The sequence below is a fragment of the Tiliqua scincoides genome, chromosome 2 (assembly GCF_035046505.1).
Source record: "Tiliqua scincoides isolate rTilSci1 chromosome 2, rTilSci1.hap2, whole genome shotgun sequence".
NCBI classification, from domain to species: Eukaryota; Metazoa; Chordata; class Lepidosauria; order Squamata; family Scincidae; genus Tiliqua; species Tiliqua scincoides.
In genome coordinates, this window is record NC_089822.1 from 262,427,873 (window position 1) to 262,452,293 (window position 24,421).

A 24,421-nucleotide genomic window follows, 5' to 3' on the forward strand; every position below is an offset into this window, starting at 1 on the left:
CCCTGGTTGGAGTGGAAGAAGCAATCCTGCTGCAAGGGGTTCTAGGCTTGGGTTGCAGATTTGCAGAGGAGGAGCTGCCTGGAAAGAGGTGAGCAAGCGGGGGGGGGGCAGGAAAGAACCAGACAGGGATGATTGGGGGGGGGGTCCAGGTCTCAGGGTGGGAGGGGGAGTCTGTGCAGCTGGCTTCTGCAAGAGGGACCCTGTTCTGCCCACATCAGGCAAGGCAATGGTGGAACAAAGAACCTCATTGATTTGCAAGGCAATGGTGGAACAAAGAACCTCATTGATTTCCTTGCTCCTGCCCCAGGGCTCTCTGTTGGACATCTGGATTGCACCATCTTGGAAGGAAATTTTTAAAAGGATTTGGAGAAAGATAGAGATGCACACAGGGAAAGAGCAAACAAAGCATGGGGCTGGCTCCTGAGTAAATATGCACAAACCAGCAGGCTTTGTGTTTGGAAACAGCAGGTTGAGGTCTCTGAACCTGCTCCCCCCCATAAAACTTTGAAGCTCCATCACAAAGTTGATCCCACCTCCCAGGAAGGACTTAGCAAGGAGAGACCACCTGGAAGGAGGTGACAGCTTTGATACTGTGCACGCAGAATCTAGGTCTGTCACTTCACCTTTAAACCATGTTTGCTCAATGTTGCATATTTGCAACAGGGATCAAATGTGTGCAACTGTGGGTCGTGCAGAAATGGGTTTTAAAAATCTTAGTCGGTGGTGCAAAAGAGGGGCTGTGGGAGCGCTGGGAGGCTCAATGGTGGGAATTCTTAAAAACAACGCAGTTCCCTCAGTCCAGACTGGAAGAGCAGCAATGGTCTCAGCTCTGGTCACAGGAAAAGACAAAGGGATTCCAGTTCTCCTTCAAGACTCTACCATCTTAGGAAAGGTCCTTCCCCCATATACCCAGATTCCCATGCATAATTTAAAAATGGGCTTCTTACTTCAGAACTATTGTATTGACCCGTGGGCAAGTTGATGCAAATCAAACACAATAGTTCTGCAGTAAGAAGCACAGTTCCTTGTTTTTAAATTGTGCGTGGGCATCTGGGTTGGGGGGGAAGGACCTTTCTTAAGATGGTGCTTGCACCTGTAGGGGGGCTTATGGCAGAGATGAGGGTTAAGCTGGGGGCATCCTGACTCGTAGCTCAGTCTCGCTGTATTACACCATAAGAAGAGAGAAGTTAGATCAGTCCAGAGGTCTTTCTCATCCCTTTTCCTACATGGTAGCCATCCAGCTGCCTGTTGGAAGCCCACGAATAGGGTGTGTAAGCATTAAAGCATTTCAGACCATTTTTCTCCTTGGCTTTACTTGTTGGATGCTCAGTGGTAGGAAGATTTCTCCTTCCTGTGTGTGTGTTTAAAAATATATGACATGTTGTTTGAGGTGTGTTTTTTTGCTTGGTGTGGATCATTTTTTCTCTTATTAAGACTGGATTTCCCTTGCAGATCAGGGCATTCAACTGGGAACAGAAATGGACGAACAGGACCTGGAAGAAACCAAACCAGGATTGGAGTTTGGAGAAAGAGACCATCAGGTTGTCCAAGTTGGGACCATCATGGAGTTTCAGGCTGAGTCAGCCCTGCGACAAATTAAAAGAGAACCAGCTGCGGGGCTGCAGGAGCGCTGGGAGGCTCAATGGCAGGAATTCTTGAAAACAATGCAGTGCCCTCAGCCAAGATGGGAAAACCAGCAATTTTCTCATCTCTGGTCACAGCAAGAGACAAAGGAGTTCCAGGCCTCCTTCAAAGCTGTAGTAGAAGCCCGCCAGTGGCCTGCAGGAGGCTATGTGAACCAAATGCTGCCTTGCCACACTTCAGCAAGCCAAGGGGCCCATGAAAGGCTGGATTCTCCGGTGCTGGTGAAGGAAGAGATCCTGGATGATGACAACGACGCTGTGAGCTTGGACTTCTGCCGCCAGCGCTTCAGGCAGTTCTGCTACCAGGAGGCCGAGGGGCCCCGAGAGGTGCTGAGCCAACTCCAGGAACTTTGCCACCAATGGCTGAGGCCAGAACAACACACCAAGGAACAGATGCTGGAGCTGCTGGTCCTGGAGCAGTTTCTGATTATCCTGCCCCAGGAGATGCAGAGCTGGGTCAGGGAACGGGGACCAGAGACCTGCGCCCAGGCGGTGGCCCTGGCTGAAGATTTCTTGATGGGCTTGCAAGAGACGAGGAGGACAGAACAACAGGTGAGAGGACTGTTTTTTAAATACTTATAGTAAGAAATTTATTGTGTATTTTTGCAGTTTTATTATAGATGTATGCATTTTTAAATGGCCTGTTAGTTGCTTTGGGTGCCCCTTTGGGAGAAAAGCAGGATAAAAACCAAAGTTGCTGAACTGTTAATGTGGGGAAGTTTCTAGTGTAGAATGGCACAGCTGGCAGGGTGCCTGGGAATATCTGTTTTGGATTTTCCCTCCTACCTGTCCAGTAAAATGCTCAGGGCGTATAGAAGTGGCTTATTGAGTTTTGTGATGTATCAGCTGGCAGGATTCATCCAAGATGTTGTTGGCAGCCTTCAGTCTCGAGAGACTCTGGTATCGCGCTCTGAAAGGTGGTTCTGGCACAGAGTCTAGTGTGGCTGGAAAGGCCAATCCGGGAGTGACAGTCCCTTCCACACTGGGAGCAAGTGCAGTCTGTCCCTGGTCTGTCTCCCTGGCTATGGGCCTTCCTTCTTTGCCTCTTAGCCTCAGACTGTTGGCAAAGTGTCTCTTCAAACTGGGAAAGGCCATGCTGCACAGCCTGCCTCCAAACGGGCCGCTCAGAGGCCAGGGTTTCCCACTTGTTGAGGTACACTCCTAAGGCCTTCAGATCCCTCTTGCAGATGTCCTTGTATCGCAGCTGTGGTCTACCTGTAGGGCGCTTTCCTTGCACGAGTTCTCCATAGAGGAGATCCTTTGGGATCCGGCCATCATCCATTCTCACGACATGACCGAGCCAACGCAGGCGTCTCTGTTTCAGCAGTGCATACATGCTAGGGATTCCAGCACATTCCAGGATTGTGTTGTTTGGAACTGTGTTGTTTGGATCCCAGATGACTTTCATTCAAAAGGGGTGTGTCTGTGTGTATGTTTGTATGTGTGCATGTATCTTAACTAATCACAAAGCCTATTAAATCAGTTATTCCTGATTTCCAGCTGGCACTGGAGCAGTTAATCCTTCCTCTATCAAATGTAAACAGCTACTGTTCCCAGGAGGCTACTGGGGCCGTGGGAGGGGATAGGAATTATGTTTTGGCTCAAATCAGAGAGGGAATCAGCGCGGGGCTTCTGGATTCCCCACCCCCACACCACATTTCCAACTGTAATTAGAATATTGTGCTGGTAATTGAAAAAAAGCCACATGCGAAAAGGGAAACTGGTAATTAGCTTACCTTCGAAATAAATGGCTGTCCTGGTTTCAGGTTAGTGGCACCACAGAAGCCCTTCTCACCATGCATTACCAATCAGCGTTGTTGTCTTAGTTAACTGCTTTGGGGCACAATCCTAACCTACTTTCTAGCACCGACATAAGGGTAATGCAACTTTGGGATAAGGGAACAAACATTGCCATATCTTGAGGAGGCCTCCGTGATTGCCTCCCAACTGCAGGATGCAGCACATGCCCCACTGGCACAGCTCTGCCAGTGCTGGAAAGTTGGTTAGGATTGCACCCTTGGTGTGTTACGCGTATCGGTTATAGCTCCTTGTTAGAAATAATGTCTCAAGTGGGTAAGAATCCCACTCCCAACTGGGCCAGTAGCATAACTAAGGCATCTGTACCCAGGGGTACAAAATGTTTTAATACTCTCTCATAAAATAAAATAAAATTTAATACCCCGTTGCATCCAGGAAGGCTGCACGTGGCCACTTTGAGTGGCCAACCACTTTTTTTGCCTCAGGTCTGCCGTCAGAGGGGTGGATTGGCACCCCTTCAAGGAGTGGTACCCAGGGCAATTTACCCCTGTCCCACCTTTAGCTACACCTCTAGTGCAGGCAGATTAATCGGACTGGTCCTGCCTCCTGGCAGTGGAGCAGCTCACTTTCTTATCATCCTGCTGCACCAAGGGAAACAACAATTCAGGCTAAGTGGTAATGATCATTTATATTTTCTTTTCAGATGCCAGTGTCTTCAGAAGGAATGGCCGTTAGTTTCTCCAGGTCAGAGCAGAATCCCTCCGACATCATGGAGTTGCCATTCCCTGTGGAGGATAAGCAGGGGGACGAAGGGGAGAGCAACTTGCTGGGTAAGAGAGGCCTTCTCAGACTGTATCCCAGGGCGTATAAGCAATGCCACGAGGGAACTGCTAGCAGGCCCTAAGAAATATTAGTCTGATGTATTAGTACAGGACCAACCTTGTTATACATGGATTTGACTCAACACATATGGCCACTACCAATGAGAAGGAATGTGCTGATCCCTGGAAAAGGGGAAAAATGCATCCCTTTAAGAAACTACTTTTCTTACTGTTGTAGAGAGTCAGTCGTGCAAGCGATTATAGGTATAACCTAATTATCCACAGATTTTTCATTCGTGGATTTTTCCATCTCAACATGATCAGAAGGGCTGAGAAGGACCCTTTAAATTAAAGGAAAAAAGTCATTAAACAATAGCCTCCTTAATGTGAGAAGGCAACCGGCAGACAACCCATCAGTCATTCTCTCTCCAGGCAGCTTCAGCTTCACTCCAAGGGCTTCACTCCCTTCCCCCTGAGCACCCTGAAAGAAAGAAAATCACTTTGCATTCGTGAAGGGAGGGGTTGCTAGCTCTGAGTGAAGCCTTTCTAAGCGCCTGGAGGGAGACTGACTGATGGATTGTCTTCTTAATGACTCTATCTTGTGTCACAAAGGTGAGGAAGGCTTTTTAAATGATTGGGTCATTGATTTTTAAATGGGTGAAAGGGGTCATTGTTTTTTAAATGAATTTGCTTTAATGCAATTTTTTGTGAGTTCTGGGAAGGGAACCCTCCTGAATAATGAGATACAACCTGTATAGCATTGTCTGTGTGCATGACACCATGCATAGAATGAGAAGAGAGTTTGATGCCCCAGGGAGCTCACAACCTAGCAAGAGAGATTGTAAAGAAAGGGGAGGGAAGGGGAGGCAGGAATAAACTGAGGAAGTCTAAACCTATACTTCATAGGCTTAATTACAACAGAGGAGGGAACCAGGGTCAAAGGCTTCACAAAAAAGGTGGCTTTTGAGGAAATACAAGGGGGGGTATCATAGAGGCATTCTGCAAAGCAGTTCCACACATTGCTCAGTCGTTACCATGCACATGCCCAGTCTTGTCTGATCTTGGAAGCTAAGCAGTCTGGTTAGTACTTGGATGGGAGACTGCCTGGGAATACCAGGTGCTGTAGGCTTATACCATAGCCTTTTGAGACTGAAGGTTGCCAACCATTTTTTAAGTCGTGTCTGACTCTTCGTGACCCCATGGACCACAGCACGCCAGGCCTCCCAGTCTACCGCTAACTTCCACGCAAAAGGGGCAGCAAAAGAGAAAGGGTGGAGTTACTCAAGGGAACCTCCTGGATTTAGACGTATGCTGCCCCTCAAAGCCAGGTGCAAGGGAGTGGCAAGTATTTTATTGTGTGCTCCCTGAGACATCTGGTGGGGCACAGTGAGATGCTGGAAGCTGGACTCGATGGGCCTTTGGCCTGATCCAGCGGGGCTTTTCTTACCTTCTTCTGAGCAGGTGATCTTTGGATTGCTAAATAAATACACCCTTCCCCTGTTTCCGCATGCCTCTTACAACAACCTAGGATCACAGAGAGGCACCACCCCACAATCCGTACCTTCACTATAAAGATTTTCACTCATACATACTGCACATATTAAGGCCGTGCTTCATTATATGTTCGGAGACTTTGGTATAAGGTTTGAGACAAAAAGAGTTTGGTAAAGCAGTAGCACCTCCTGTTGGCAAATAAGAGGAATAACGGCAAGAGGCATGAATGAAGCGACTCCAGCTGCTGAATGATGAATTGAGCTTGGGAAGCGGCTGTGGGAGACACAAGGCCTTATGTATAGTGCGCCCCCATACTCCAGTTTTGTGCTGGTATCAAGACACGTGCGTTACACGCTGCCTTTTTTGGTGTGTGTCCAGTCTGTTTTTCTGCTGTGCTTTGTTTCTACAAACCAGTGTGCAGCATGGGCCCAAAAGAAAAGAAGAGTGAGAGAGAGAAGGGGAAGAAGAGAACGGGAAACATGGAAAAGCGAGTGAAGCGTAAGAGAGTTGCTCATAGTTTGGAGCTAAAGCTTGAGGTGTTGAAGCGCATTGAACGCGGCGAAAGGCAGAAAGACATCTCCCTTGCTTTGGGCTTAGCAGAATCGACCGTGAACACGATCTGTGTCTCCAGGGAGCAAATCAAAGCGAGAGCCCAACACGTGTTTGGCAGCGATAAGCTTACAAAAGTCATGCGGGGGAGACACGCCATTTATGAGAAGCTGGAGACGCTTTTGGTGCAGTGGATAGACGCACACGGGGATCGCGGCATTCCCTGGTCTAAGATGTTGATCCGGGAGAAGGCCCGGACGCTCTTTGTGGACCTCAAGAACAAGGCACTGAAGGAGGGGGATGAGACTGCAAGTGAGCTGGAATTCAAGGGCAGTCACGGGTGGTTTGAAAGGTTCAAAAAGAGAGCGATGCTGCAGAATGTGAACCTTCGAGGGGAAGCCGTGTCGGCCGACAGCGAGTCCACCGCAACGTTCCTGGCGGAGCTTCAGCAAATAATTGACGAGGGCAACTACACGAGCAAGCAAGTGTTTAGCATGGAGGAAACGGACCTTTTTTGGAAACGGGTGCCGACGCACAGTCTTCTTGAAGTGAAGCAAAGAGGGCACAAGGCATCCAGAGATCGGCTCATGCTCTTGCTGGGGGGGAATCTGGAGGGCAACATCAAGCTAAAGCCCCTACCTTCTCTACCATTCTGAAAACCCTCAAGTGTTAAAAGGCATGTCGAAGCACGCGTTACCTGTTGTTTGGCGGTCCAATAGAAAGGCCTGGGTCACTCGTGAGGTGTTCATTGACTATATACATAGATATTTTTGCCCTTTTGTAAGAGACTACTGTGCAAGAAATAACCTGGACAACAAGGCTATTCTCCTGCTGAACAATGCTCCCAGCCACCCTAGACACGTTGAGGATTACGGGGATAATGTCCGCGTGGTCTTCTTGCCTCCGAACACCACATCCTGGCTTCAGCCCATGGCTCAAGGTGTGATCGGCACTTTCAAAGCATATTATTTGCAACAAATTATGAAACATATTGCCAGTCGGACTGATACGGAGGCAAACGTAACCGCTGTGGACGTTTGGAAAATGCTTACAATCAAGCAGGCTCTTGAAATGATTGCGACAGCTTGGTCCATGGTCTCCGACCAGACCATGAACTCGGCTTGGAAAAACGTATGCCCAAAATACGTTCACAGTTTCAAAGGATTTGAAGAGGATCTCAAATGCGTTCGGGGGGAAGTTGTACACCTGGCAGCGAGGGCAGGTTTTGAGGACGTTGACGATGAAAGTGTTTCCAAAGTTCTCGCAGCACGAAACAAGGCTCTTTCAAACGAGGAATTAATACAACTCTATGAAGAATGCCTGCAAGGCGAGAGATCATGTGAAGATCACGACGAACCGAAGAACTGGGAGCTGAAAACGTTGAAGATGCTTTTTCAGCATCACGAGGCCATGTTGCAACTTATTGAGGAAAACGAGACAAACATGGAAAGAGGTTACAGAGCCAAAATGCTGCTAGTGCAAGGTATTGAAGCATATAAAGACCTATATGAGGAGCAGAAGAAAGAGGCAAGACTCTCAAGCACGGTTGATTACCTCAAGCCAATAGAAAAAGCTGCCGCTGTGCAAGAAGACATGCCAACCACATCTGGACGTGGTCGTCCATCCAGAACAACTGATGCTGAAGAGGAAATGGATACCAAAGATGTTGACTCTCCTGATTCTTCCTCATCAGCCAGTAGCAATCAACAGTCTCCTTCACCACCACCACTTCCCCAGTCTCCAGCTTCCCCCTCCTCCCCCTAACACCATTGTTTTATTGATGCAGATAGAATGTTTTATAATGTTATTAAATGTTATTTATTTTATTTTATTGTGCCATGCAACTTTTTCCTTATGGTCCTAGGCATTTAGGATGCTTTGGGGGTGAATATTGCTGGAAGGGGGCACGATTGAGATGTATAAAATTAGGGATGGGATGGATAGAGGGGTGTCTTTTTCCTTCTCGTACAACATCAGAACCAGGGGACATCCACTAAAACTGAGTGTTGGAAGAGTTAGAACAGCCAAAAGAAAAATTTGTTTATGTAGCATGTAATTAGTCTGTGGAACTCCTTACCACCAGATGTGGTGACAGCATGTGGCCTAGATGCCTTTAAAAAGGAGATTGGACAGACTAATGGAGGAAAAGTCTATCAAAGGTTACATAGGTCTGAATGCATCTGGCATTCAGAGGAACCCGACTTCTCTAACCCACCTTCCTGGTTTTAGAAGTAGGCTGTCTCTGAATACCAGATACAAGGGAGTGGCAACAGGATACGGGTATCTTGTTGTCTTGTGTGCTCCCTGAGGCATCTGGTGAGGCACGAGAAGCTGGACTAGATGGGCCTTTGGCCTGATCCAGCAGGGCTCTTCTTATGTTATTATGTTCTTTGCACCTATTGAGCTAGGCAAGTGGGAGGAGAGATAGTCATGTCTATTTATTCATATGCCTGTCCCATTCTGGTATAATATTAGATGCAAGATTTCTTGCATCTATGTGGATGAGGTGAGCAAAAGCCTGCTCCTTTTCCCCATATTTCCCCCCTCCCCTCTATGCTTGGAGCAATATTTTTCTACCAGAAGTGGGCTGAACTGAGGAGACGGTTGGTTGAAGTGATGAAGTGCAATGAGGTAGCATCTGGGCCTGCAGTGGAGGAACACTCTCCTGGTTGACGTGGTGCACCTGGTATCTGGCAAGGGACAGTGTCCATGCTGGGGCCACCAGTTCTGAAGGCAGCCACGTGAATGTCAATGCTGGGACCACAGCTGAAGGGAGCCACATGAATCGGCAAGCGAAACTGACTTCCTCACGAGGAGCGGGATTTTCCTGTTCCCACCTCTCCCTGGTCATTTGGGCATCTAGGAGACAGGAAGGGCAGGGAAATGGGGCACAGCTGGGAGTGGGGAGAGGCCTGTCAGGAATGCCAGCAAGGCCAGACCATAGGCACAGTGTGCCTCCAGAGTGTGCCTTAGGAGCGGAGATCCTATCAAACTGCCTTGCAGAAGAGGAGAACCAGCGTGGTTCAATCACCTGGCCTCACAAGGAAACTGAGGCACCAAGGGAAGGGGGGCAAAAGTAAGAAACCTCACCAGGGAACACAAGGTGTAGGGCCCTCCCTACACCACAGGCAAGGTGGGGAGGGGGAGGGTTTACCCCCCATGTGCTCCTCTGCATGTAAAAATGAACATATAGATAAACTTGCTCTGTTTACCAAATACATGCATCTGGGTCCCCCCATCTCATCTCTTTCAACTTAGAGAAACACTGGATACAATGGTGGCAAACCCTCTGCGTCAGTACCAGGTCACCTCCAGTCTTCCTCTACAGCAGGGGCGTCCAAACTTTTTGGCAGGAGGGCCGAATCATCTCTCTGACACAGTGTCCAGGGCTGGGGGGAAAAAAGAGTTAATTTACATTTCAAATTTGAATAAATGAATACATTAGAGATGGAACTTATATGAATGAATGCATGAAGGTCTTGCAATAGCTCATGGCCTGTAAAAGGCCTTGCACAAAGCAAGGCCGGCCTTTCCTTTGCTGCCACTGCTGCATCTCCGATGTTAAACAACAAGCAGTGGAGGGAGTTCTCATCCCACAGCTCACACGGGAAGTCGGACAGTTGGCCGTCACACTGAGTGCAGTTGTGTCGGGCCAGCATGGGTTCCAGCAAGTCTCTGGAGGGCCAGAGCTCATTGGAGACTGGGAGCTCCATGTGGGCCGGATTGGGAGTCCTCGAGGGCTGCAAGTGGCCCCAGGGCCGGGGTTTGGGCACCCCTGCTCTACAGCAAAGCAAAAGGGGAGGTGATTCTGAGTGCAAGCCAAGCCTTTCCCCCTCTTGCACTCCCAGAAATGGCTTTTCTCCCAACCATTATAGTCCTTTTGAGGTTTCAAGGTCGGAGTAATTTTTGCTAGAATAAAATCAGCCTGTGAAGAAGCAGTCTTGTGAGGAAATGTGTGGGCAGGGGGCAGATTCTACTGTCTTCTCTTGACCATGCTGTGCTTTAAATTGCCCCCTTACCATCGCACTGCTTCATAGAGAATTGGCAGAGTTGACACTGTGCCATGCAGGTCTTGCTACTGTTGAGCTTGCTATATTTCCCTCAACTCATCAACATTTACTTATTCCTCACCACCTTTGTCCACACGTGAACGTGACAGTGACCAATTGCAGGACTATGCAGGCTAGGTGGTCCCCTGCTTTTTGCAGAAGAATGGCAAGGGATCAGAACAAGCCCCCCCCCCCCAAAATACTGCAGAGGCAAGAGGGAATCTTGTATTATAAATTACAAACCTTGTCGGGGGAGGGGGTGGTACATGTTGTATCTGTCTGTCAGCCCACTCCTATCCTCCTCCCCCACCCACTGGTGCAGCCACAGTGAAAAGGTGCAAACTGTATCCAGCGGGGGGGGGGGGCAGAAGGCTTTGGAGGGGGAAGGGGATTTAAATCTCCTTTCCCTTCTGTAAGCCTCCCACCTTGCAATGGTTCTCTTCAGACCTGTGCCAGTGATTTTGCTGGTGCAAGTCCAAGGAGAGAAAGCAGGCAGGGAGGCTGCTGCTGTAGGGGATAAGATACAGTGCCATCGCCGCTGGATCTACCCCTTCCTGCAGCCTCCTTGCCCGCGTTCCTCCCTGCTTTGGTGCCCTGATTGTACGCGCTATTTAAATGTATTTTCGCCTAGCAAATGTGGGCTCTAGCAATTATTTGTCGGCTTGTGAGTTTCACCTTTTGTCACTTACTGAGAGGCCTTGATTTCACAAAAGCCAAGAGGACCCTGTAAGGTTGAACTGGATCACAACTGAGCGCAAGACCTCATCCTGCAGACTTTAAGCTGCAGACATACTGCCAAAGCTTGGCACTTGAGGAGATTTATGATGCTAAGAGGAGTTTAGTAAACAGCAGGTTTCTCTCTGTCTGGCTGGCCTCCCAGGGTTGTTGTGAGCCTTTAAAGCAGGGGTCTCCAAAGTACGGCCTGTAGGCCTGATCTAGCCTGTGGCAACCCTCGGTCTGGCACAGGGAGACCTGGCACAGGGAGACCTTCAGCCTGACCTTTCAGGTGCAGGCGCAATGCACGAAGGCCAAGGCCTGCAGAGGACCAGCAGTCCAAGCAGCTTGCCAAGCTCCCACAAGCAGGGCCTCCCAAGGCCAGCGAGGGAAAGTAAAAGAGGCTTGCAGTCCATGCAGCCAGCCTGCCGTCTTGCGAGAACCCCCAGGGGAAAGAGACGACTGCAAAGGAGTGGAGCAGTCTAGCCTGGACGCCTTTAAAAGGGGATTGGACAAGTTTCTGGAGGAAAAATCCATTACGGGGTACAAGCCATGATGTGCATGCGCAACCTCCTGATTTTAGAAATGGGCTATGTCAGAATGCCAGACGCAAGGGAGGGCACCAGGATGCAGGTCTCTTGCTATCTGGTGTGCTCCCTGGGGCATTTGGTGGGCCGCTGTGAGATACAGGAAGCTGGACTAGATGGGCCTATGGCCTGATCCAGTGGGGCTGTTCTTATGTTCTTAACTACAATTCCCAGGATGCCTTGCAGGTCTCTTGTTATCTAGTGTGCTCCCCGGGGCATTTGGTGGGCCGCTGTGAGATACAGGAAGCTGGACTAGATGGGCCTATGGCCTGATCCAGTGGGGCTGTTCTTATGTTCTTAAACTACAATTCCCAGGAGGCCTTGCAGATCTTCTTGTTATCAGGTGTGCTCCCTGGGGCATTTGGTGGGCCGCTGTGAGATACAGGAAGCTGGACTAGATGGGCCTATGGCCTGATCCAGTGGGGCTGTTCTTATGTTCTTATGAGCAGCACATGCAGCGGTGTAGCAGGGGCTTTCCCTGCTCCAGGTCACACCCCCAGATGCAACCCCCAGCCTGGCTGCCTGGAAGTCATTGTGGTGATGTGGTGATGTCGCCGCAATCACTTCTGAAACGCTCAGGGCAAGGATGGCCACTTCTTCTGAAGTGGCTGGCTTTGCTCTGTGCAGGATTACGGGGTGGACTGCAGGTGAACATTACGGTGTGGGAGAACCTGCCTGTTGCCTCCGCAGCCAGTCATCTCGGGAGTGAAGGCGGCCATTTTGGAAGAAGCTCCCTGCGACTGCACCTCGGAGTGATGCCACCTGCTTCTTCTGAAGCAAGCGACATTACTCTGAGGGCCGCCACACTTGAGACTGGCTGTGGTGGAGGAGGAGGCCGCAGTCAGGCTCAGGGTGATCGCGCACCTCTGAGCTATGCTTTCTCGGAAGTGGGTGGCGTAGGTCCAGGCGACTGACTGTTGCGGAGGCTGTAGGCAGGTCCTGCTGCCTGCCACTCCTACAGCCCGTGGCCAAAGGCTCCATGGGACAAATTGCTGAGGAGGCGGTGGGCAGGAGGATCAGTTGCCCCCCAAGGGGAAATCTGAAGTGCTGCCCGGGACCATGTAGCATGCAGCTGTATGGAGCGACGCCACTGAGCAAGTGGAAAGGCTCAGGCCAGAGCACAAGTGCAGCTGTATTGACCCTTGGTCCCTGCTACTGTGAAAACAGGTACTTACAATTGGTTCTGTTCGTACGTGACCTGCCTCTTGTGATTCGCGCCTCTCTTTTGAGCAGCAGCTGTTACCCTGCACATGCCTGATCTTGTCTAGTCTCGGAAGCTAAGCAGGGTCAGGCCTGGTTAGTACTTGGATGGGAGACCGCCTGGGAATACCGGGTGCTGTACGCTTATACCCTAGTCTTTCGAGACTGAAGGTTGCCAACCATTTTTTTGACTATCTGCGAGACAGTGAGTTGTGTTTGCCTGCTGTTTGCAAAGTTCACTCAGGGAACTACATTTAAAGATCCATGCTGCCTCGCAGAGGTGGCCCAGTCCTGATCAGGATTGCAAAGATTTATTTGTTTGCCTTTTGTCCCTCATTTGTAGCATAATTTGTGCTTTGGGGCCCCTTGTATTTGGGCAAAGTGCCTTGCTACTGTGAAGAAAGGTATTTATATTTCTGCCTTTTGCCCCTCAATAAATTAAAAAGGAATAGGGGGAAGGCAAGTAAATTCTTTAGCTCAGTGTGACTTAACTTGTAGGGGGAGGGATACTATCATCTTTTTGACTGACTGTGGTCTTTGCACAGACCCTAATTTTTTTTTTTAATACTGCTGTTTCATTGTCCCCCCTCAGTTATGGATAAAAGGAGAAGAAAAGTGGACATGGAGTGCCGTGTGTTTAATCCAGAATGGGGCGTTAAGTATTTCTTCGTCCACTCGGGAGATAAACCCTTGTGCCTTATTTGCAACGAGACTGTGGCAGTTCTCAAGGAATACAATTTGCGTCGCCACTACAAGACAAAACATGAAGCGACATACTCCCAGTTCACGGGAGTGCAGCGCATGGAGGCCTTCGAAATGTTGCATCGCGCTCTGCTTTCACAACAAGCTGCGTTTTCAAATGCTCCTGTTTCATTGTCTGCCTCGGTTATGTATAAAAAGAGAAGAAAAGTGGATCTGGAATGCCGCATTTTCAATCCGGAATGGGGCGTTAAGTATTTCTTTGTCCATTCGGGCGATAAAGCCTTGTGCCTGGTTTGCAACGAGACCGTGGCGGTTCTCAAGGAATACAATCTGCGTCGGCACTATGAGACGAGACACAAAATAACGTACGCCGACTTCACGGGACAGCAGCGCTTGGAGGCCTTCGAAATCATGCAGCGCAATTTGCTTTCGCAACAAGCGGCGTTTACGCAGAGAAAAACGGAAAACGAGGCTTTGACCAGGGCGAGTTACAAAATTGCGTATGCATTGGCTAAAAGAGGGAAGCCGTTCACCGATGGAGAGCTGATCAAAGCCTGCATGATGGCGGCGGTGGCAGAGCTGTGTCCAGAAAAAATGAACCTCTTCAAGCTCCTCAGCCTTGCGCCGAACACCGTCGCTCGTAGAATAGAGGACATTGGAAATGATATCGCCAATCAAATCGCAGACAAGGCGAGAAATTTTCATCTGTACTCTCTTGCGCTTGATGAATCGACAGATGTGTTTGACACATCACAACTGCTGGTATTCATCCGTGGGGTCGACAGCGAATTCAGTGTCACTCAGGAACTGGCATCGGTTCATAGCTTCCATGGCACCATCACAGCGGGAGACATCTTCAAAGAATTAGAAAAGATTTTATTAGAATACAACCTGGAATGGAGTAAACTGAAATGTGTGACGATCGATGGAGGAAAGAACATGTCTAGGGTGAAGAAAGATTTGGTTGGACAAATCACAAAATGTGTGGAGGTTGGTGGATTCTCGAAGCCCATGTTCCTACATTGTATTACCCATCAACAAACATTGTGTGGAAAATATATTGACATGTCTTGCGTTCTAAAACCTGTTGTGTCTATAGTGAATTACATTAGATCTCATGGGCTTAATCATCAACCGTTCCGCGAGTTTCTGAAAGAAACGGATTCTGAGCTCATGGACTTGTCTCACTATTCGGCAGTTCGATGGCTTAGTTGCGAAAAGGTTCTGTCGTGGTTCTTCCAGCTCAGAGAGGACATCAAATCATTTCTTGCAGAGAATAATCGACCTGAAACCCTGTTGTCAAACACTGACTGGCTTTGGAAACTGGCCTTTTTTGTAGACCTGACCGGCCATATGAATCAGTTGAATCTGAAGTTGCAAGGTAAAAGAAATCTGATCACAGATGTGTTCTCGCATGTCAAGGCATTCAGGGCCACACTGCTGTTCTTTGAAAGACAGTTGCAGGCTCAGAACTTGAGTCACTTCCCCTGTTGTGCCAAGTTCCATGAAGAAAATAAAGCAGAATTTCCTTCTTCGTTTGCAAAAGAAATCATCAGGAACCTGCAAAAGCAGTTTCAAGAACGATTTTCCGACCTTGACGGAAAAGCAGATGAAATACAGATGTTTCGAAATCCATTTGAGTGCAATGTTGACACACTCCCAAGTCGGTACCAGTTGGAAGTGATTGATCTGCAGTCAGATGACATGCTGAAAGACAAGCACAAAGAAGGGAATCTGGTGCAGTTCTACAAATCTTTGCCGTCGGAGCAGTTTCCAAATTTGAAGCAGTTTGCTCGTGGATACGTCTCGGTGTTTGGCACAATGTACCTCTGTGAGCAGGCCTACTCAAAAACGAAGCTCATAAAGTCGAAGTACAGGCCAAATTTATCTGACGAACGTTTGAAGTCGGTGCTAGTCATCGGCTCATCGAGCCTGCAGCCCCAGTACAACGAAATACTGAAATGGAAACATCAGCTCCATCATTCGCACTGAAACCTCTCCTTCATGTTTCTCTGTAAATGTCAAAGTGATCGTGTGTCCTGCTTCGTAGCATGCTGTGTGTTCTGGATCAAAATTCTCTTGTGTCTGGTTCAGAGCGGGCTGTGCTGTATCATAAGCTGAGTGTAAAAAAGATCAAAGTAAAATTCATTCATTCATCTAAGTCCTGTCTGTGATGTATTCTTTCTTTTATTTTTCTGGCCCTCAACACTGTCAGATATATGATACAGCCCTCCTGCCAAAAAGTTTGGAGACCCCTGCTTTGAACAGCTCACTGGACCCCAAGAGCAAGATGCAAATAGATGTTAGTTTGTTTGTTTTGTCTAATATATGTCGTGCTTGTCTTTCACTTCTGTGTCACCTTTATGTTTTCTAAATAATTCCTGACCTTGGGCCTTGAACCAGCTCTAGTCATATGTAACAAAGTGCTGATTGCAGATAGTTATAAATGAGTGCATGGAGGAGCTTGCATTTGCCCAAAGCCAGCAGCCTTTTAGAAAAAAAAATGTGGATAGACTGCTATTTCATTTGGAGGGACATCAAGAAAACACATCTGATTTTTGTCTGCATCTCCAGTTCAGGAAATGAGCTGTATGTGAGTGTAACCCTACTGACATGTACAGATCTCCTTAGCTAGACTGGGGTGATGATTTTTGCCATTTAACTTTCAGGGCAGCAAAATACTGCGGGAGTGCCTCATCTCCAGACTCTGAGATCATCTGGGAAAGCCTTGCTCAATGTACCCATGCAGGGTAGGGGGGTGGCCATAAGTGGTTACGCCTTCTCTGTGAAGCTCCCAGCCAGTAGCTGTACACCTAGCCAGCAACTTCCCCTAAGTCGGGGAACAGTCTGGTTGGGGCACTTGAGGAAAAACAAAATAAAAACTATACATGAAAAGCAAGGCATACGTCTTTAAAAGTCAATGCAGTAAATATTTACATCAGCAGCAGGAGCATAGCTAGAGGGGGGACAATGTGGTAAGTATGGCAGACACTGCAACACACTGTGTAAGCAGCCTCTCCCCCTCTCTGTAAGAGCCATTCGAAGCAGAGACGGTATTGCACCACGTGTGGTTGTCACTGCCCTGAATGGCTCTTATGGAGAGGGAGAGCTTACATGGCACATTGCAGCGCCTACCATACTTACTGCACTGTCCCCCCCCAGCTACGCTTCTGATCAGCAGCTAGTCACTGTGCCCACAGGGACGATGGCTGGGAAGGGAAAGTGAAGCCCTACCTTCTTCTTGAACAATGAGCCTAAAGGATAAATAAAAGGGAGACGCGGAGCAAGGTCAGCGAGAAGGAAGTCAGCAGGAGTAGGAAGGACAGAGCCATCAGTGAGTACAGGGAACTATAGTTAAAGCAAGAGGGTCAGGAGAAATGAGGATCCCCCTTAGAGATGGAGTGGAGCCCTGTCTCCATTGGAAGAGCTAATTTCAGCTCCAGAAAGTTGACTGCTTGCCCATAATGGATCTCTATGGCCTCCATCTTTGTGTGTCCTTTTTAAGAGTCTTCTCATGAACTGTTTTGGGCCCCACGTCATTCCCCTTTTAGAACTCTCTTCATCGGGCCAACTTGCACAGAAGCCTCTGGGAGCTGGCAAATGCGCTTTTTTAGTTTAGAAGGGCCTTACTGGATGTAAGATTTATGGACTTCCTTGGTTTATGGACTTCCTTAGTTTCTTGTTCTCTGATACCTTGTACTCAGATGTTTGTTTTCATTTTTGATAGCTGTTTTGAAAGCCCTTTTTGGGGCTAAAAGTGGGGGTTTATGTGATAAATAAATGAAATAAAGCCACCCAGTGAGTCTACATGGCTGTCAAATATCCAGATATCTGCACTATTGAGGATCAGATCTCCTCACTACAAGCCCCCTTCCACTGACTCGCAGGGGAAGATCCTCAGTATGCAAGGAGAGTGGATAGCTCATCTAATAATCTCCTGTAGCTGGTCCTGTTACCTGTCGTCAGCTGCCCAAACAAGACCCTGAACCAAGTTTCAATAATTTTGCGAAAATCAACTATCTCATGAAAATATATGTGTTCCCAGGAACAGAACAGCACTAGAATATGTTGGAAACAGTAGTGGACAAGTTTTCCATTACACAAGACAGTTCAAATAATGTACAGCACAATCCAGACCTTCGTTTAGGCCAGCGCAAGTCCCTTGCGCAGGCCCAGGAGGGTTGCAAATGTAAGGCATCTTTGTGCCTCCTCAAGAGTCGGTTAGGCTGGCTTGTGGAGAGGTGCTGGCTTGCAGAGGCTGACATCAGCCTCCACGCCGATGGAGGCTCCAAGCCTTGCATCGGCCGATGCAAGGCTCTGGGGAGAGCAAGGAGGAGGCAGGAGGGAGGCATTCCGGTGTGGGAAGAGAGCGGGGTTGTGGGCGGTCCTGAGGGCAGGTGGGTGGGGAGTGGGAGGTGGGGCTGGGATCTGGCAGTTATGCCAGATCCCAACCGCCGTTCCCAGGGAGCAGAGAGGCTTCAATCCGCTCCACTCATCTCTGACTTGCAACACCTCAGGAGGTGGCGCAAGTCCAAGGAGACCCGTAGGGGTCAGGGTGGCTTACCAGGGTGGCCAGCTTCCCCTTACTTCTGACTGAGCCACTTTGCACAAGTATCCTGTGCTGGATACAGCGCAAGCCTCTTGGCTTGCCTGTTCCAGCGAAGGATAGGATTGCGCCCTTAGAGTTTGAGGTTCCCACACTCAGACTATGCTCTCTTTGGCCCCATAACAGTCTAACCCAGGGGTGTCAAACGTGTTTTGTGCAGCAGGCCAAATAGCTTTCATTATGCCTGCTGAGGGTAGGAAGTGATGTCATTAAGAAGGTCATGACCAAGAATAAGCACTTTCTTCATAGGACTAGACACAGCGAGCCTGGGTATGATTGGTTTAAGCGAAGCCTACAGGACTATCAAGGAAAGATTGCTCGATATTGAGCGTCAAGAGCTACTCTGTGCAGCTAACACCATTTGCTCCCCTCTCCATCTGCACATCCCAGTCAGCTTTGGGAAGCCGGCTTCTTTCCTTTATCATCTGCAGTGCCCACAGGCTCTCAGAGCATTCTCCCTTGCGAGATGCAATGCCTTTCCATCAGCTCTGCTAGCGGGCAGGTTTTGTGGCATTCCCTACTCAGAAAGAAGATGTACCTGTGACAGGAATTGTGTGGAGACATTACATCATATATTTTTTTTACTGCCCACTCCATGATACCCTTCGTAAGATCTATCTGGCTCCACTGCTGAACAAAATGCAGGGCTGGGAGGATTCATTTAAATTACAAACTCTTCTTTCCATAGAGGAAACTGACTCTCTTGACAAGGTTGCCAACTTTGTTTCTGGGATTCTGGCTGGACGGAATTCTGGGTCTTCCACTATATTATGGTGAATGGGGGGAGGGGGTATTGGATGATTACGAGTGTTTTATTTTATTGTGTGTGTGTTCTGAATGTTTAATGTTTGGTTGTTTTGTATTTCCATTATCTATGCCAATAAAGGTCTTATGTATGTATGTATGCACTTTCTTCACTTAGGAACTCAGTTGCAAATACAGAAGATAAAATATGCAAATATATTTTTTTTAAATATAAAATAGTTTTAAAAAACCTCTAATAGTGTAGCATGAGGAAAGCAGATATTCCTCAAATATTCTCATTACTTACAATTTTATATCTTAATAATCTAAATTTTCCCCTTATAAATGTTATATCTCCAACAGACCTTTTTAAAGTATTGTTCTGAAAAAATATTCTCTATCTCTTACAATCTAATCTTTAGGTCCACTACTCATTAGCTCGTTGTTCTCTCTTTCGTGCAGAAAATCAAATTGGTTTCCAGTTCTTCATAAAATTTTCTGTTGATTTCTCCTTAAGTAAGGTCGTCAGTCTCTCCATCTCTGCAAAGTCCATAACGTTCGCCCACCATTCTTCTATCAACGGAGTGTCTGCAGTTTTCCAATATTGTGCATAAAGTATTCTAGCTGCACTCAACATATATAAAAATAAAAGAAAATATGCAAATCTTGATAATATTTTTGAAATATGGGAGAACCAGTAATCATGCAGGCTGCCTTTTCAGCCATGACACCTCACCACAACTCAGCAACTGAAAGTCATAAGAACATAAGAACAGCCCCACTGGATCAGGCCATAGGCCCATCTAGTCCAGCTTCCTGTATCTCACAGCGGCCCACCAAATGCCCCAGGGAGCACACCAGACAACAAGAGACCTCATCCTGGTGCCCTCCCTTACATCTGGCATTCTGACATAACCCATTTCTAAAATCAGGAGGTTGCGCATACACATCATGGCTTGTACCCCCTAATGGATTTTTCCTCCAGAAACTTGTCCAATCCCCTTTTAAAGGCGTCTAGGCTAGATGCCAGCACCACATCCTGTGGCAAGGAGTTCCACAGACCAACCACACACCGAGTAAAGAAATATTTTCTTTTGTCTGTCCTAACCCGCCCAACACTCAATTTTAGTGGATGTCCCCTGGTTCTGGTATTATGTGGGAGTGTAAAGAGCATCTCCCTATCCACTCTGTCCATCCCCTGCATGCTGGGAGAGCCTGAGAGAGAGCCTGAGAGAGAGCCTGGTCGTGCTGGGAGAGCCTGAGGGCCAGATAAAGAGCTTCCATGGGCCACATCTGGCCCGTGGGCCTTGTGTTTGACACCCCTGGTCTAACAGGAACATTGGCAGATCAGGAGATGGCTTATGACCTTTTCCTTCTGATTCCTGTTGCTGGACAAGTTGTTCAGGGGATAGTGACCCTCCCAGTGAAGGGTTGGACTAGTAGAACGGTATTTGCACCATCTTCTGAAAAAGTCCACGAGAGTCAAGAATACCTCTAGAACAGTGTTTCTTAAACTGTGGGCCGGGACCCACTAGGTGGGTCGTGAGCCAATTTCAGGTGGGTCCCCATTCATTTCAATATTTTATTTTTAACATTAGATTTGATGCTACCATAGTATGTGACTGCATTTGGGGAAATGTTACACACCTGTACTTTTAACAAGCTACAATGTATATTCTTTTGACAATGATATTAAGTGGAACTTATGCCTGAGTAAGTGTGGGTAGGATTGCAACCTAGGATTGTAAAAACATTTTCCTGCTTGATGATATCAGTTCCAGTCATGACATCACTTCTGGTGGGTCCTGACAGATTCTCATTCTCAAAAGGGTCCCGGAGGTAAATGTGCTCTAGAAGATTCCAATGTTACGTTAGCAGGGAAAACTTCTGCAAGACTTGGGCAGCTACAGTAGTAAACTAGCTTCATAGGAACTGTGTTCTCTTTTACCAACTCATTATTAACCCATTTCTGCCCAGCTCATATTTGATCCCTGTTGTATAGATGCAAGGTTGGGCAAAAATGGCTTTAACAACCCTCTTTGTTTTGTTTCATTAGTACCCTGTTTGTTTACTTTACTTGACTCATCACTCAGATGTTCTTTTATCCCACTATGTCATGATTCTCTGTTCCAGAAGCTGATGAGCAAACTAGGAAGACCGAGGAGAACTTTTTGTTACAAGGACCTGAGAGGGCTGCTGTTTGTGGAATATCACTGATGAGAGCCAAAGGGACATTCTGCCAGCACCCTAAGGTAGAAGAGATGCCAGCAAGTCAGCAGGGAGCAGAAATTTGCCAAAAATACCAGCCAGGAAAGTCAGAAAAGCAAACTTTCCTTCAGGACAAATGTGTTAAAGGTTTAAATGAAAGTAACTTAAAAGAGGAACTCTTGACGCAGACAAGAAAAAAGGCAGGCACTGATTGTGAAAAAAAATGCTCCCCAAGAGCTGAGCTCCCTAAGAATCAGAAAATCCAAAAGCTGTTTGAATGCACCTATTGTGGGAAAATGTGCAACAACAGCGCCCACCTTATTATACACGAGAGAATCCATACAGGTGAGAGACCACATAAATGCTCGAAATGCGGGAAAAGCTTCTGTCAGAAAGGAAACCTTATTACGCACGAGAGAACCCACACAGGGGAGAAACCACACAAGTGTGGGGATTGCGGGAAAAGCTTCAGCCGGAAACAGCAGCTCATTAGGCACGAGAGAATCCACTCGGGAGAGAAACCGTACAAATGTCCTGACTGTGGCAAAAGCTTCTGTCGGAAAGACTCTCTCATTACACACAAGGGAACCCACACGAGAGAGAAATCGTTCAAGTGCCCGGACTATGGGAAAAGCTAGCTTTGGCCTGGGCAAAATCTTACAACACAAGAAAGAACCCATAAATGTTTGATTGGAAATCTCAGTTGTACTGAAAGCCAGCATGGTGTAGGACTAGGACTTTGGAGACCCAGTGACTTTGGATCAGTTGGTCTCTCTGTCTCTTACCATAACCTACCTCGGAGGGTTCTTGTGAGGGTAAAATGAGTGGTGTCAGAACTGTGTGGCCTCTGCTGAAGTCCTTGGAGGAAGGGTAGAATAGAAATGTAACACCCATCCGTAGTATTTCCTGCATATATGAGACACAAACATGTCTCCATGGACGAAGTGCCATACCGGCACTTTGAATGAGTTTCTTTATAGTAGTGGATTTGTGGTGCTAAGGGGCATGGTGTGAGTTTAAGAATATTTCAAGAAAGTATCTAGTAATACTAACACAGGTAGTTTAAGAGTTGGATCTGGGCATTGTTACATTGAGTCATAAGAACATAAGAACAGCCCCACTGGATCAGGCCATAGGGCCCTCTAGTCCAGCTTCCCGTATCTCGCGGTGACCCACCAAATGCCTCAGGGAGCACACCAGATAACAAGAGACCTCATCCTGGTGCCCTCCCTTGCATCTGACATAGCCCATTTCTAAAATCAGGAGGTTGCACATACACATCATGGCTTGTAACCCATAATGGATTTTTCCTGTGGCAAGGAGTTCCACAGACTGATTACCCGCAAGGTAAAGAAATATTTTCTTTTGTCTGTCCCACCCCCACCACCCCTGTTTTATAGCGATGGTTTTAAAAAGGGAATAGACAAATTGATGGAAGATTAGTTGTAAAAGAACTAGCCTTACTCTTATTTGGCATTTGGTGAGCCGCTGTGAGATACAGGAAGCTGGACTAGATGGGCCTATGGCCTGATCCAGTGGGGCTGTTCTTATGACCAGTTGCCTCACTGCCTACAATTTTCTCCCACACTGTAATAATGTATATTGATATAGATATTTGCTAGCTGGGCATTGTAACACTTCGTGCATCTGAGAACACTTATGCCCCAATAGGTCCCAGGGCAGGATCTGGAAAACCCATGACTCGTGCAGATGCTTTTTAGATAGAGAGGTTCTAGGTTCCATCCCTGGCATCATCTGCAGGAAGGGGCAGGAAGCAAATGATGAGGAGGAATAGCCTTTGCCTAAAATGTTGCCAACAGAACATGCCAACAGAACTGGGTCAGATAGACCAGCAACCTGATTGCACAAGGCCTGTGCCGTGGCCACCTTCCTGAAGCTAACCAGGGTTTGGTCTGAATGGGACACTGCAAGGGAAAGGCTGTGCGCACTGCCCTGAGGTCATGGAAGACTCTAAATAAATGGCTTAATCTTCAAGTGGCCATGAGACACTGTTGCCAACATTAACTGTGCAGAAGTGTGTTTTCTCTTAATTCTGCATACTCTTGTTTTACATTGTTTATTCTTTTGAATATGTTTTTCTGCTTCCACTAGTTGTAGGGAGAGACAAGGAGCTAGTCCTCATGAAGAAAAGCTCACCTTTCTGCCTTGCCTAGTTGTTTTTTTTTTCCTTTTTCCTGGCAAATGTCTGTTCCTTGCTACTTTCCAGGCATTTCTGCCACTTCAGGGGCCCTGGAAGATCATCCATTTGAGCTCTTGGCAATAACATTGTGTGGATGGTGATTTCTCAGATCTTTGCAGCAGTCTCCTGCATGTACCTATCTGAAACAGGAAGTACCCCATTGTGGAGAGAGAGAGAGAATGATCAATCAAGAGAAATAAACCAGTGGAGGACTAATGTACCTGAAACAAACAAGGACCCTGAGCCCCAAACTCCTGCCCTCTGACCACTAGATGTTTCATTCAGCTACGTCTCTGGCTCCTGAGGTCTTGACACTCACTGCCCACACATTTCCAAGCATCCCTTTGCAGCCACATGGCACTTCAGTTTTCTGGGCCTTCCAGCCTGGCAACCCCTTGTTGCACAGCAAAGGGCACAATCCTCACCTCTTATGTCAGTGCTTTCCAGCACTGGCATAGTGGTGCCAATGGGACGTGTGCTGCATCCTGCAGTTGGATGTCACTCACAGAGGCCTCCTCAAAGAATTGGAATGTTTGTTCCCTTCCCTCAGAGCTGCATTGCCCTTATGTTGGAAAGGGGATAGGATTGCGCCCAAAAGCCTGCACAGCTCTGTGTGTGCTTGCCAAAGGATGTACTGATTGCTGCTGCCTTAGATGGCTTTAAAGGGGAATGAGACAAATTTAAGAGGTTTGGATCTAACTATGACAATTAAATGGACTCTATTTGCTCAGGCGATGTGTACGTGACATTGGGAGGTATGGCAAAAGAGGAGAGCTCAGAACTCACTTATAGGATCTCTATCCTTTTCCAAGGACACTGGGGAAGTTTCCATAGTTCTCTCCCTTTCCCTTTATCCTCACAACAGCTTTGTAAGGTAGGTTAGAATGATTGGTTTCCTGGAGGCATCTGGTTAGCCACTTTGGAAACCGGATGGTGGGCCTTTGGCCTGATCCAACAAGTCCGTTCTTTTGTAAAGATCTGTGAATTAGCATTCTAGTCCAACACAGGCAGGAGAAAGGAGAGTAGAACAAGATATTGCTCACCCTGATCCTAACACCACATAGATCAGCACCCACACTGATGTGGGAGCCCTGAATGAAATCCACCAATCCAACTCGCCAACTTCCCCAACTAAAAGTAATAATT

The 24,421-nt window shown here is 47.6% G+C and overlaps 1 protein-coding gene across 2 annotated transcripts; it reads left to right on the forward strand.

The window, feature by feature from the left end:
• On the forward strand, positions 1-23,013 carry LOC136640332 (zinc finger and SCAN domain-containing protein 31-like). Of its 2 annotated transcripts, none has more exons than XM_066615380.1 (4): positions 1-88; positions 1,453-2,195; positions 4,105-4,231; positions 21,001-23,013. In XM_066615380.1, exons 2-4 carry the CDS (start codon positions 1,479-1,481, stop codon positions 21,711-21,713), a joined length of 1,557 nt encoding a protein of 518 aa, XP_066471477.1. In that variant the 5' UTR covers positions 1-88; positions 1,453-1,478; the 3' UTR covers positions 21,714-23,013. The 2 variants fall into 2 exon arrangements, with proteins under 2 accessions (XP_066471477.1, XP_066471476.1); XM_066615379.1 differs by lacking the exon at positions 21,001-23,013 and adding an exon at positions 13,408-17,854.
• Positions 23,014-24,421: the final 1,408 nt, after the last annotated feature.

What these genes read in the sequence shown, in the direction of transcription:
- LOC136640332 (XM_066615379.1), top strand. Translation starts at nt 1,479, where the DNA reads ATGGACGAACAGGACCTGGAAGAAACCAAACCAGGATTGGAGTTTGGA. An exon ending in CGAGGAGGACAGAACAACAG is followed by an intron (nt 2,196 to 4,104) that starts GTGAGAGGACTG and finishes TTTTCTTTTCAG; the next exon opens with ATGCCAGTGTCTTCAGAAGG. An exon ending in AGGGGAGAGCAACTTGCTGG is followed by an intron (nt 4,232 to 13,407) that starts GTAAGAGAGGCC and finishes GTCCCCCCTCAG; the next exon opens with TTATGGATAAAAGGAGAAGA.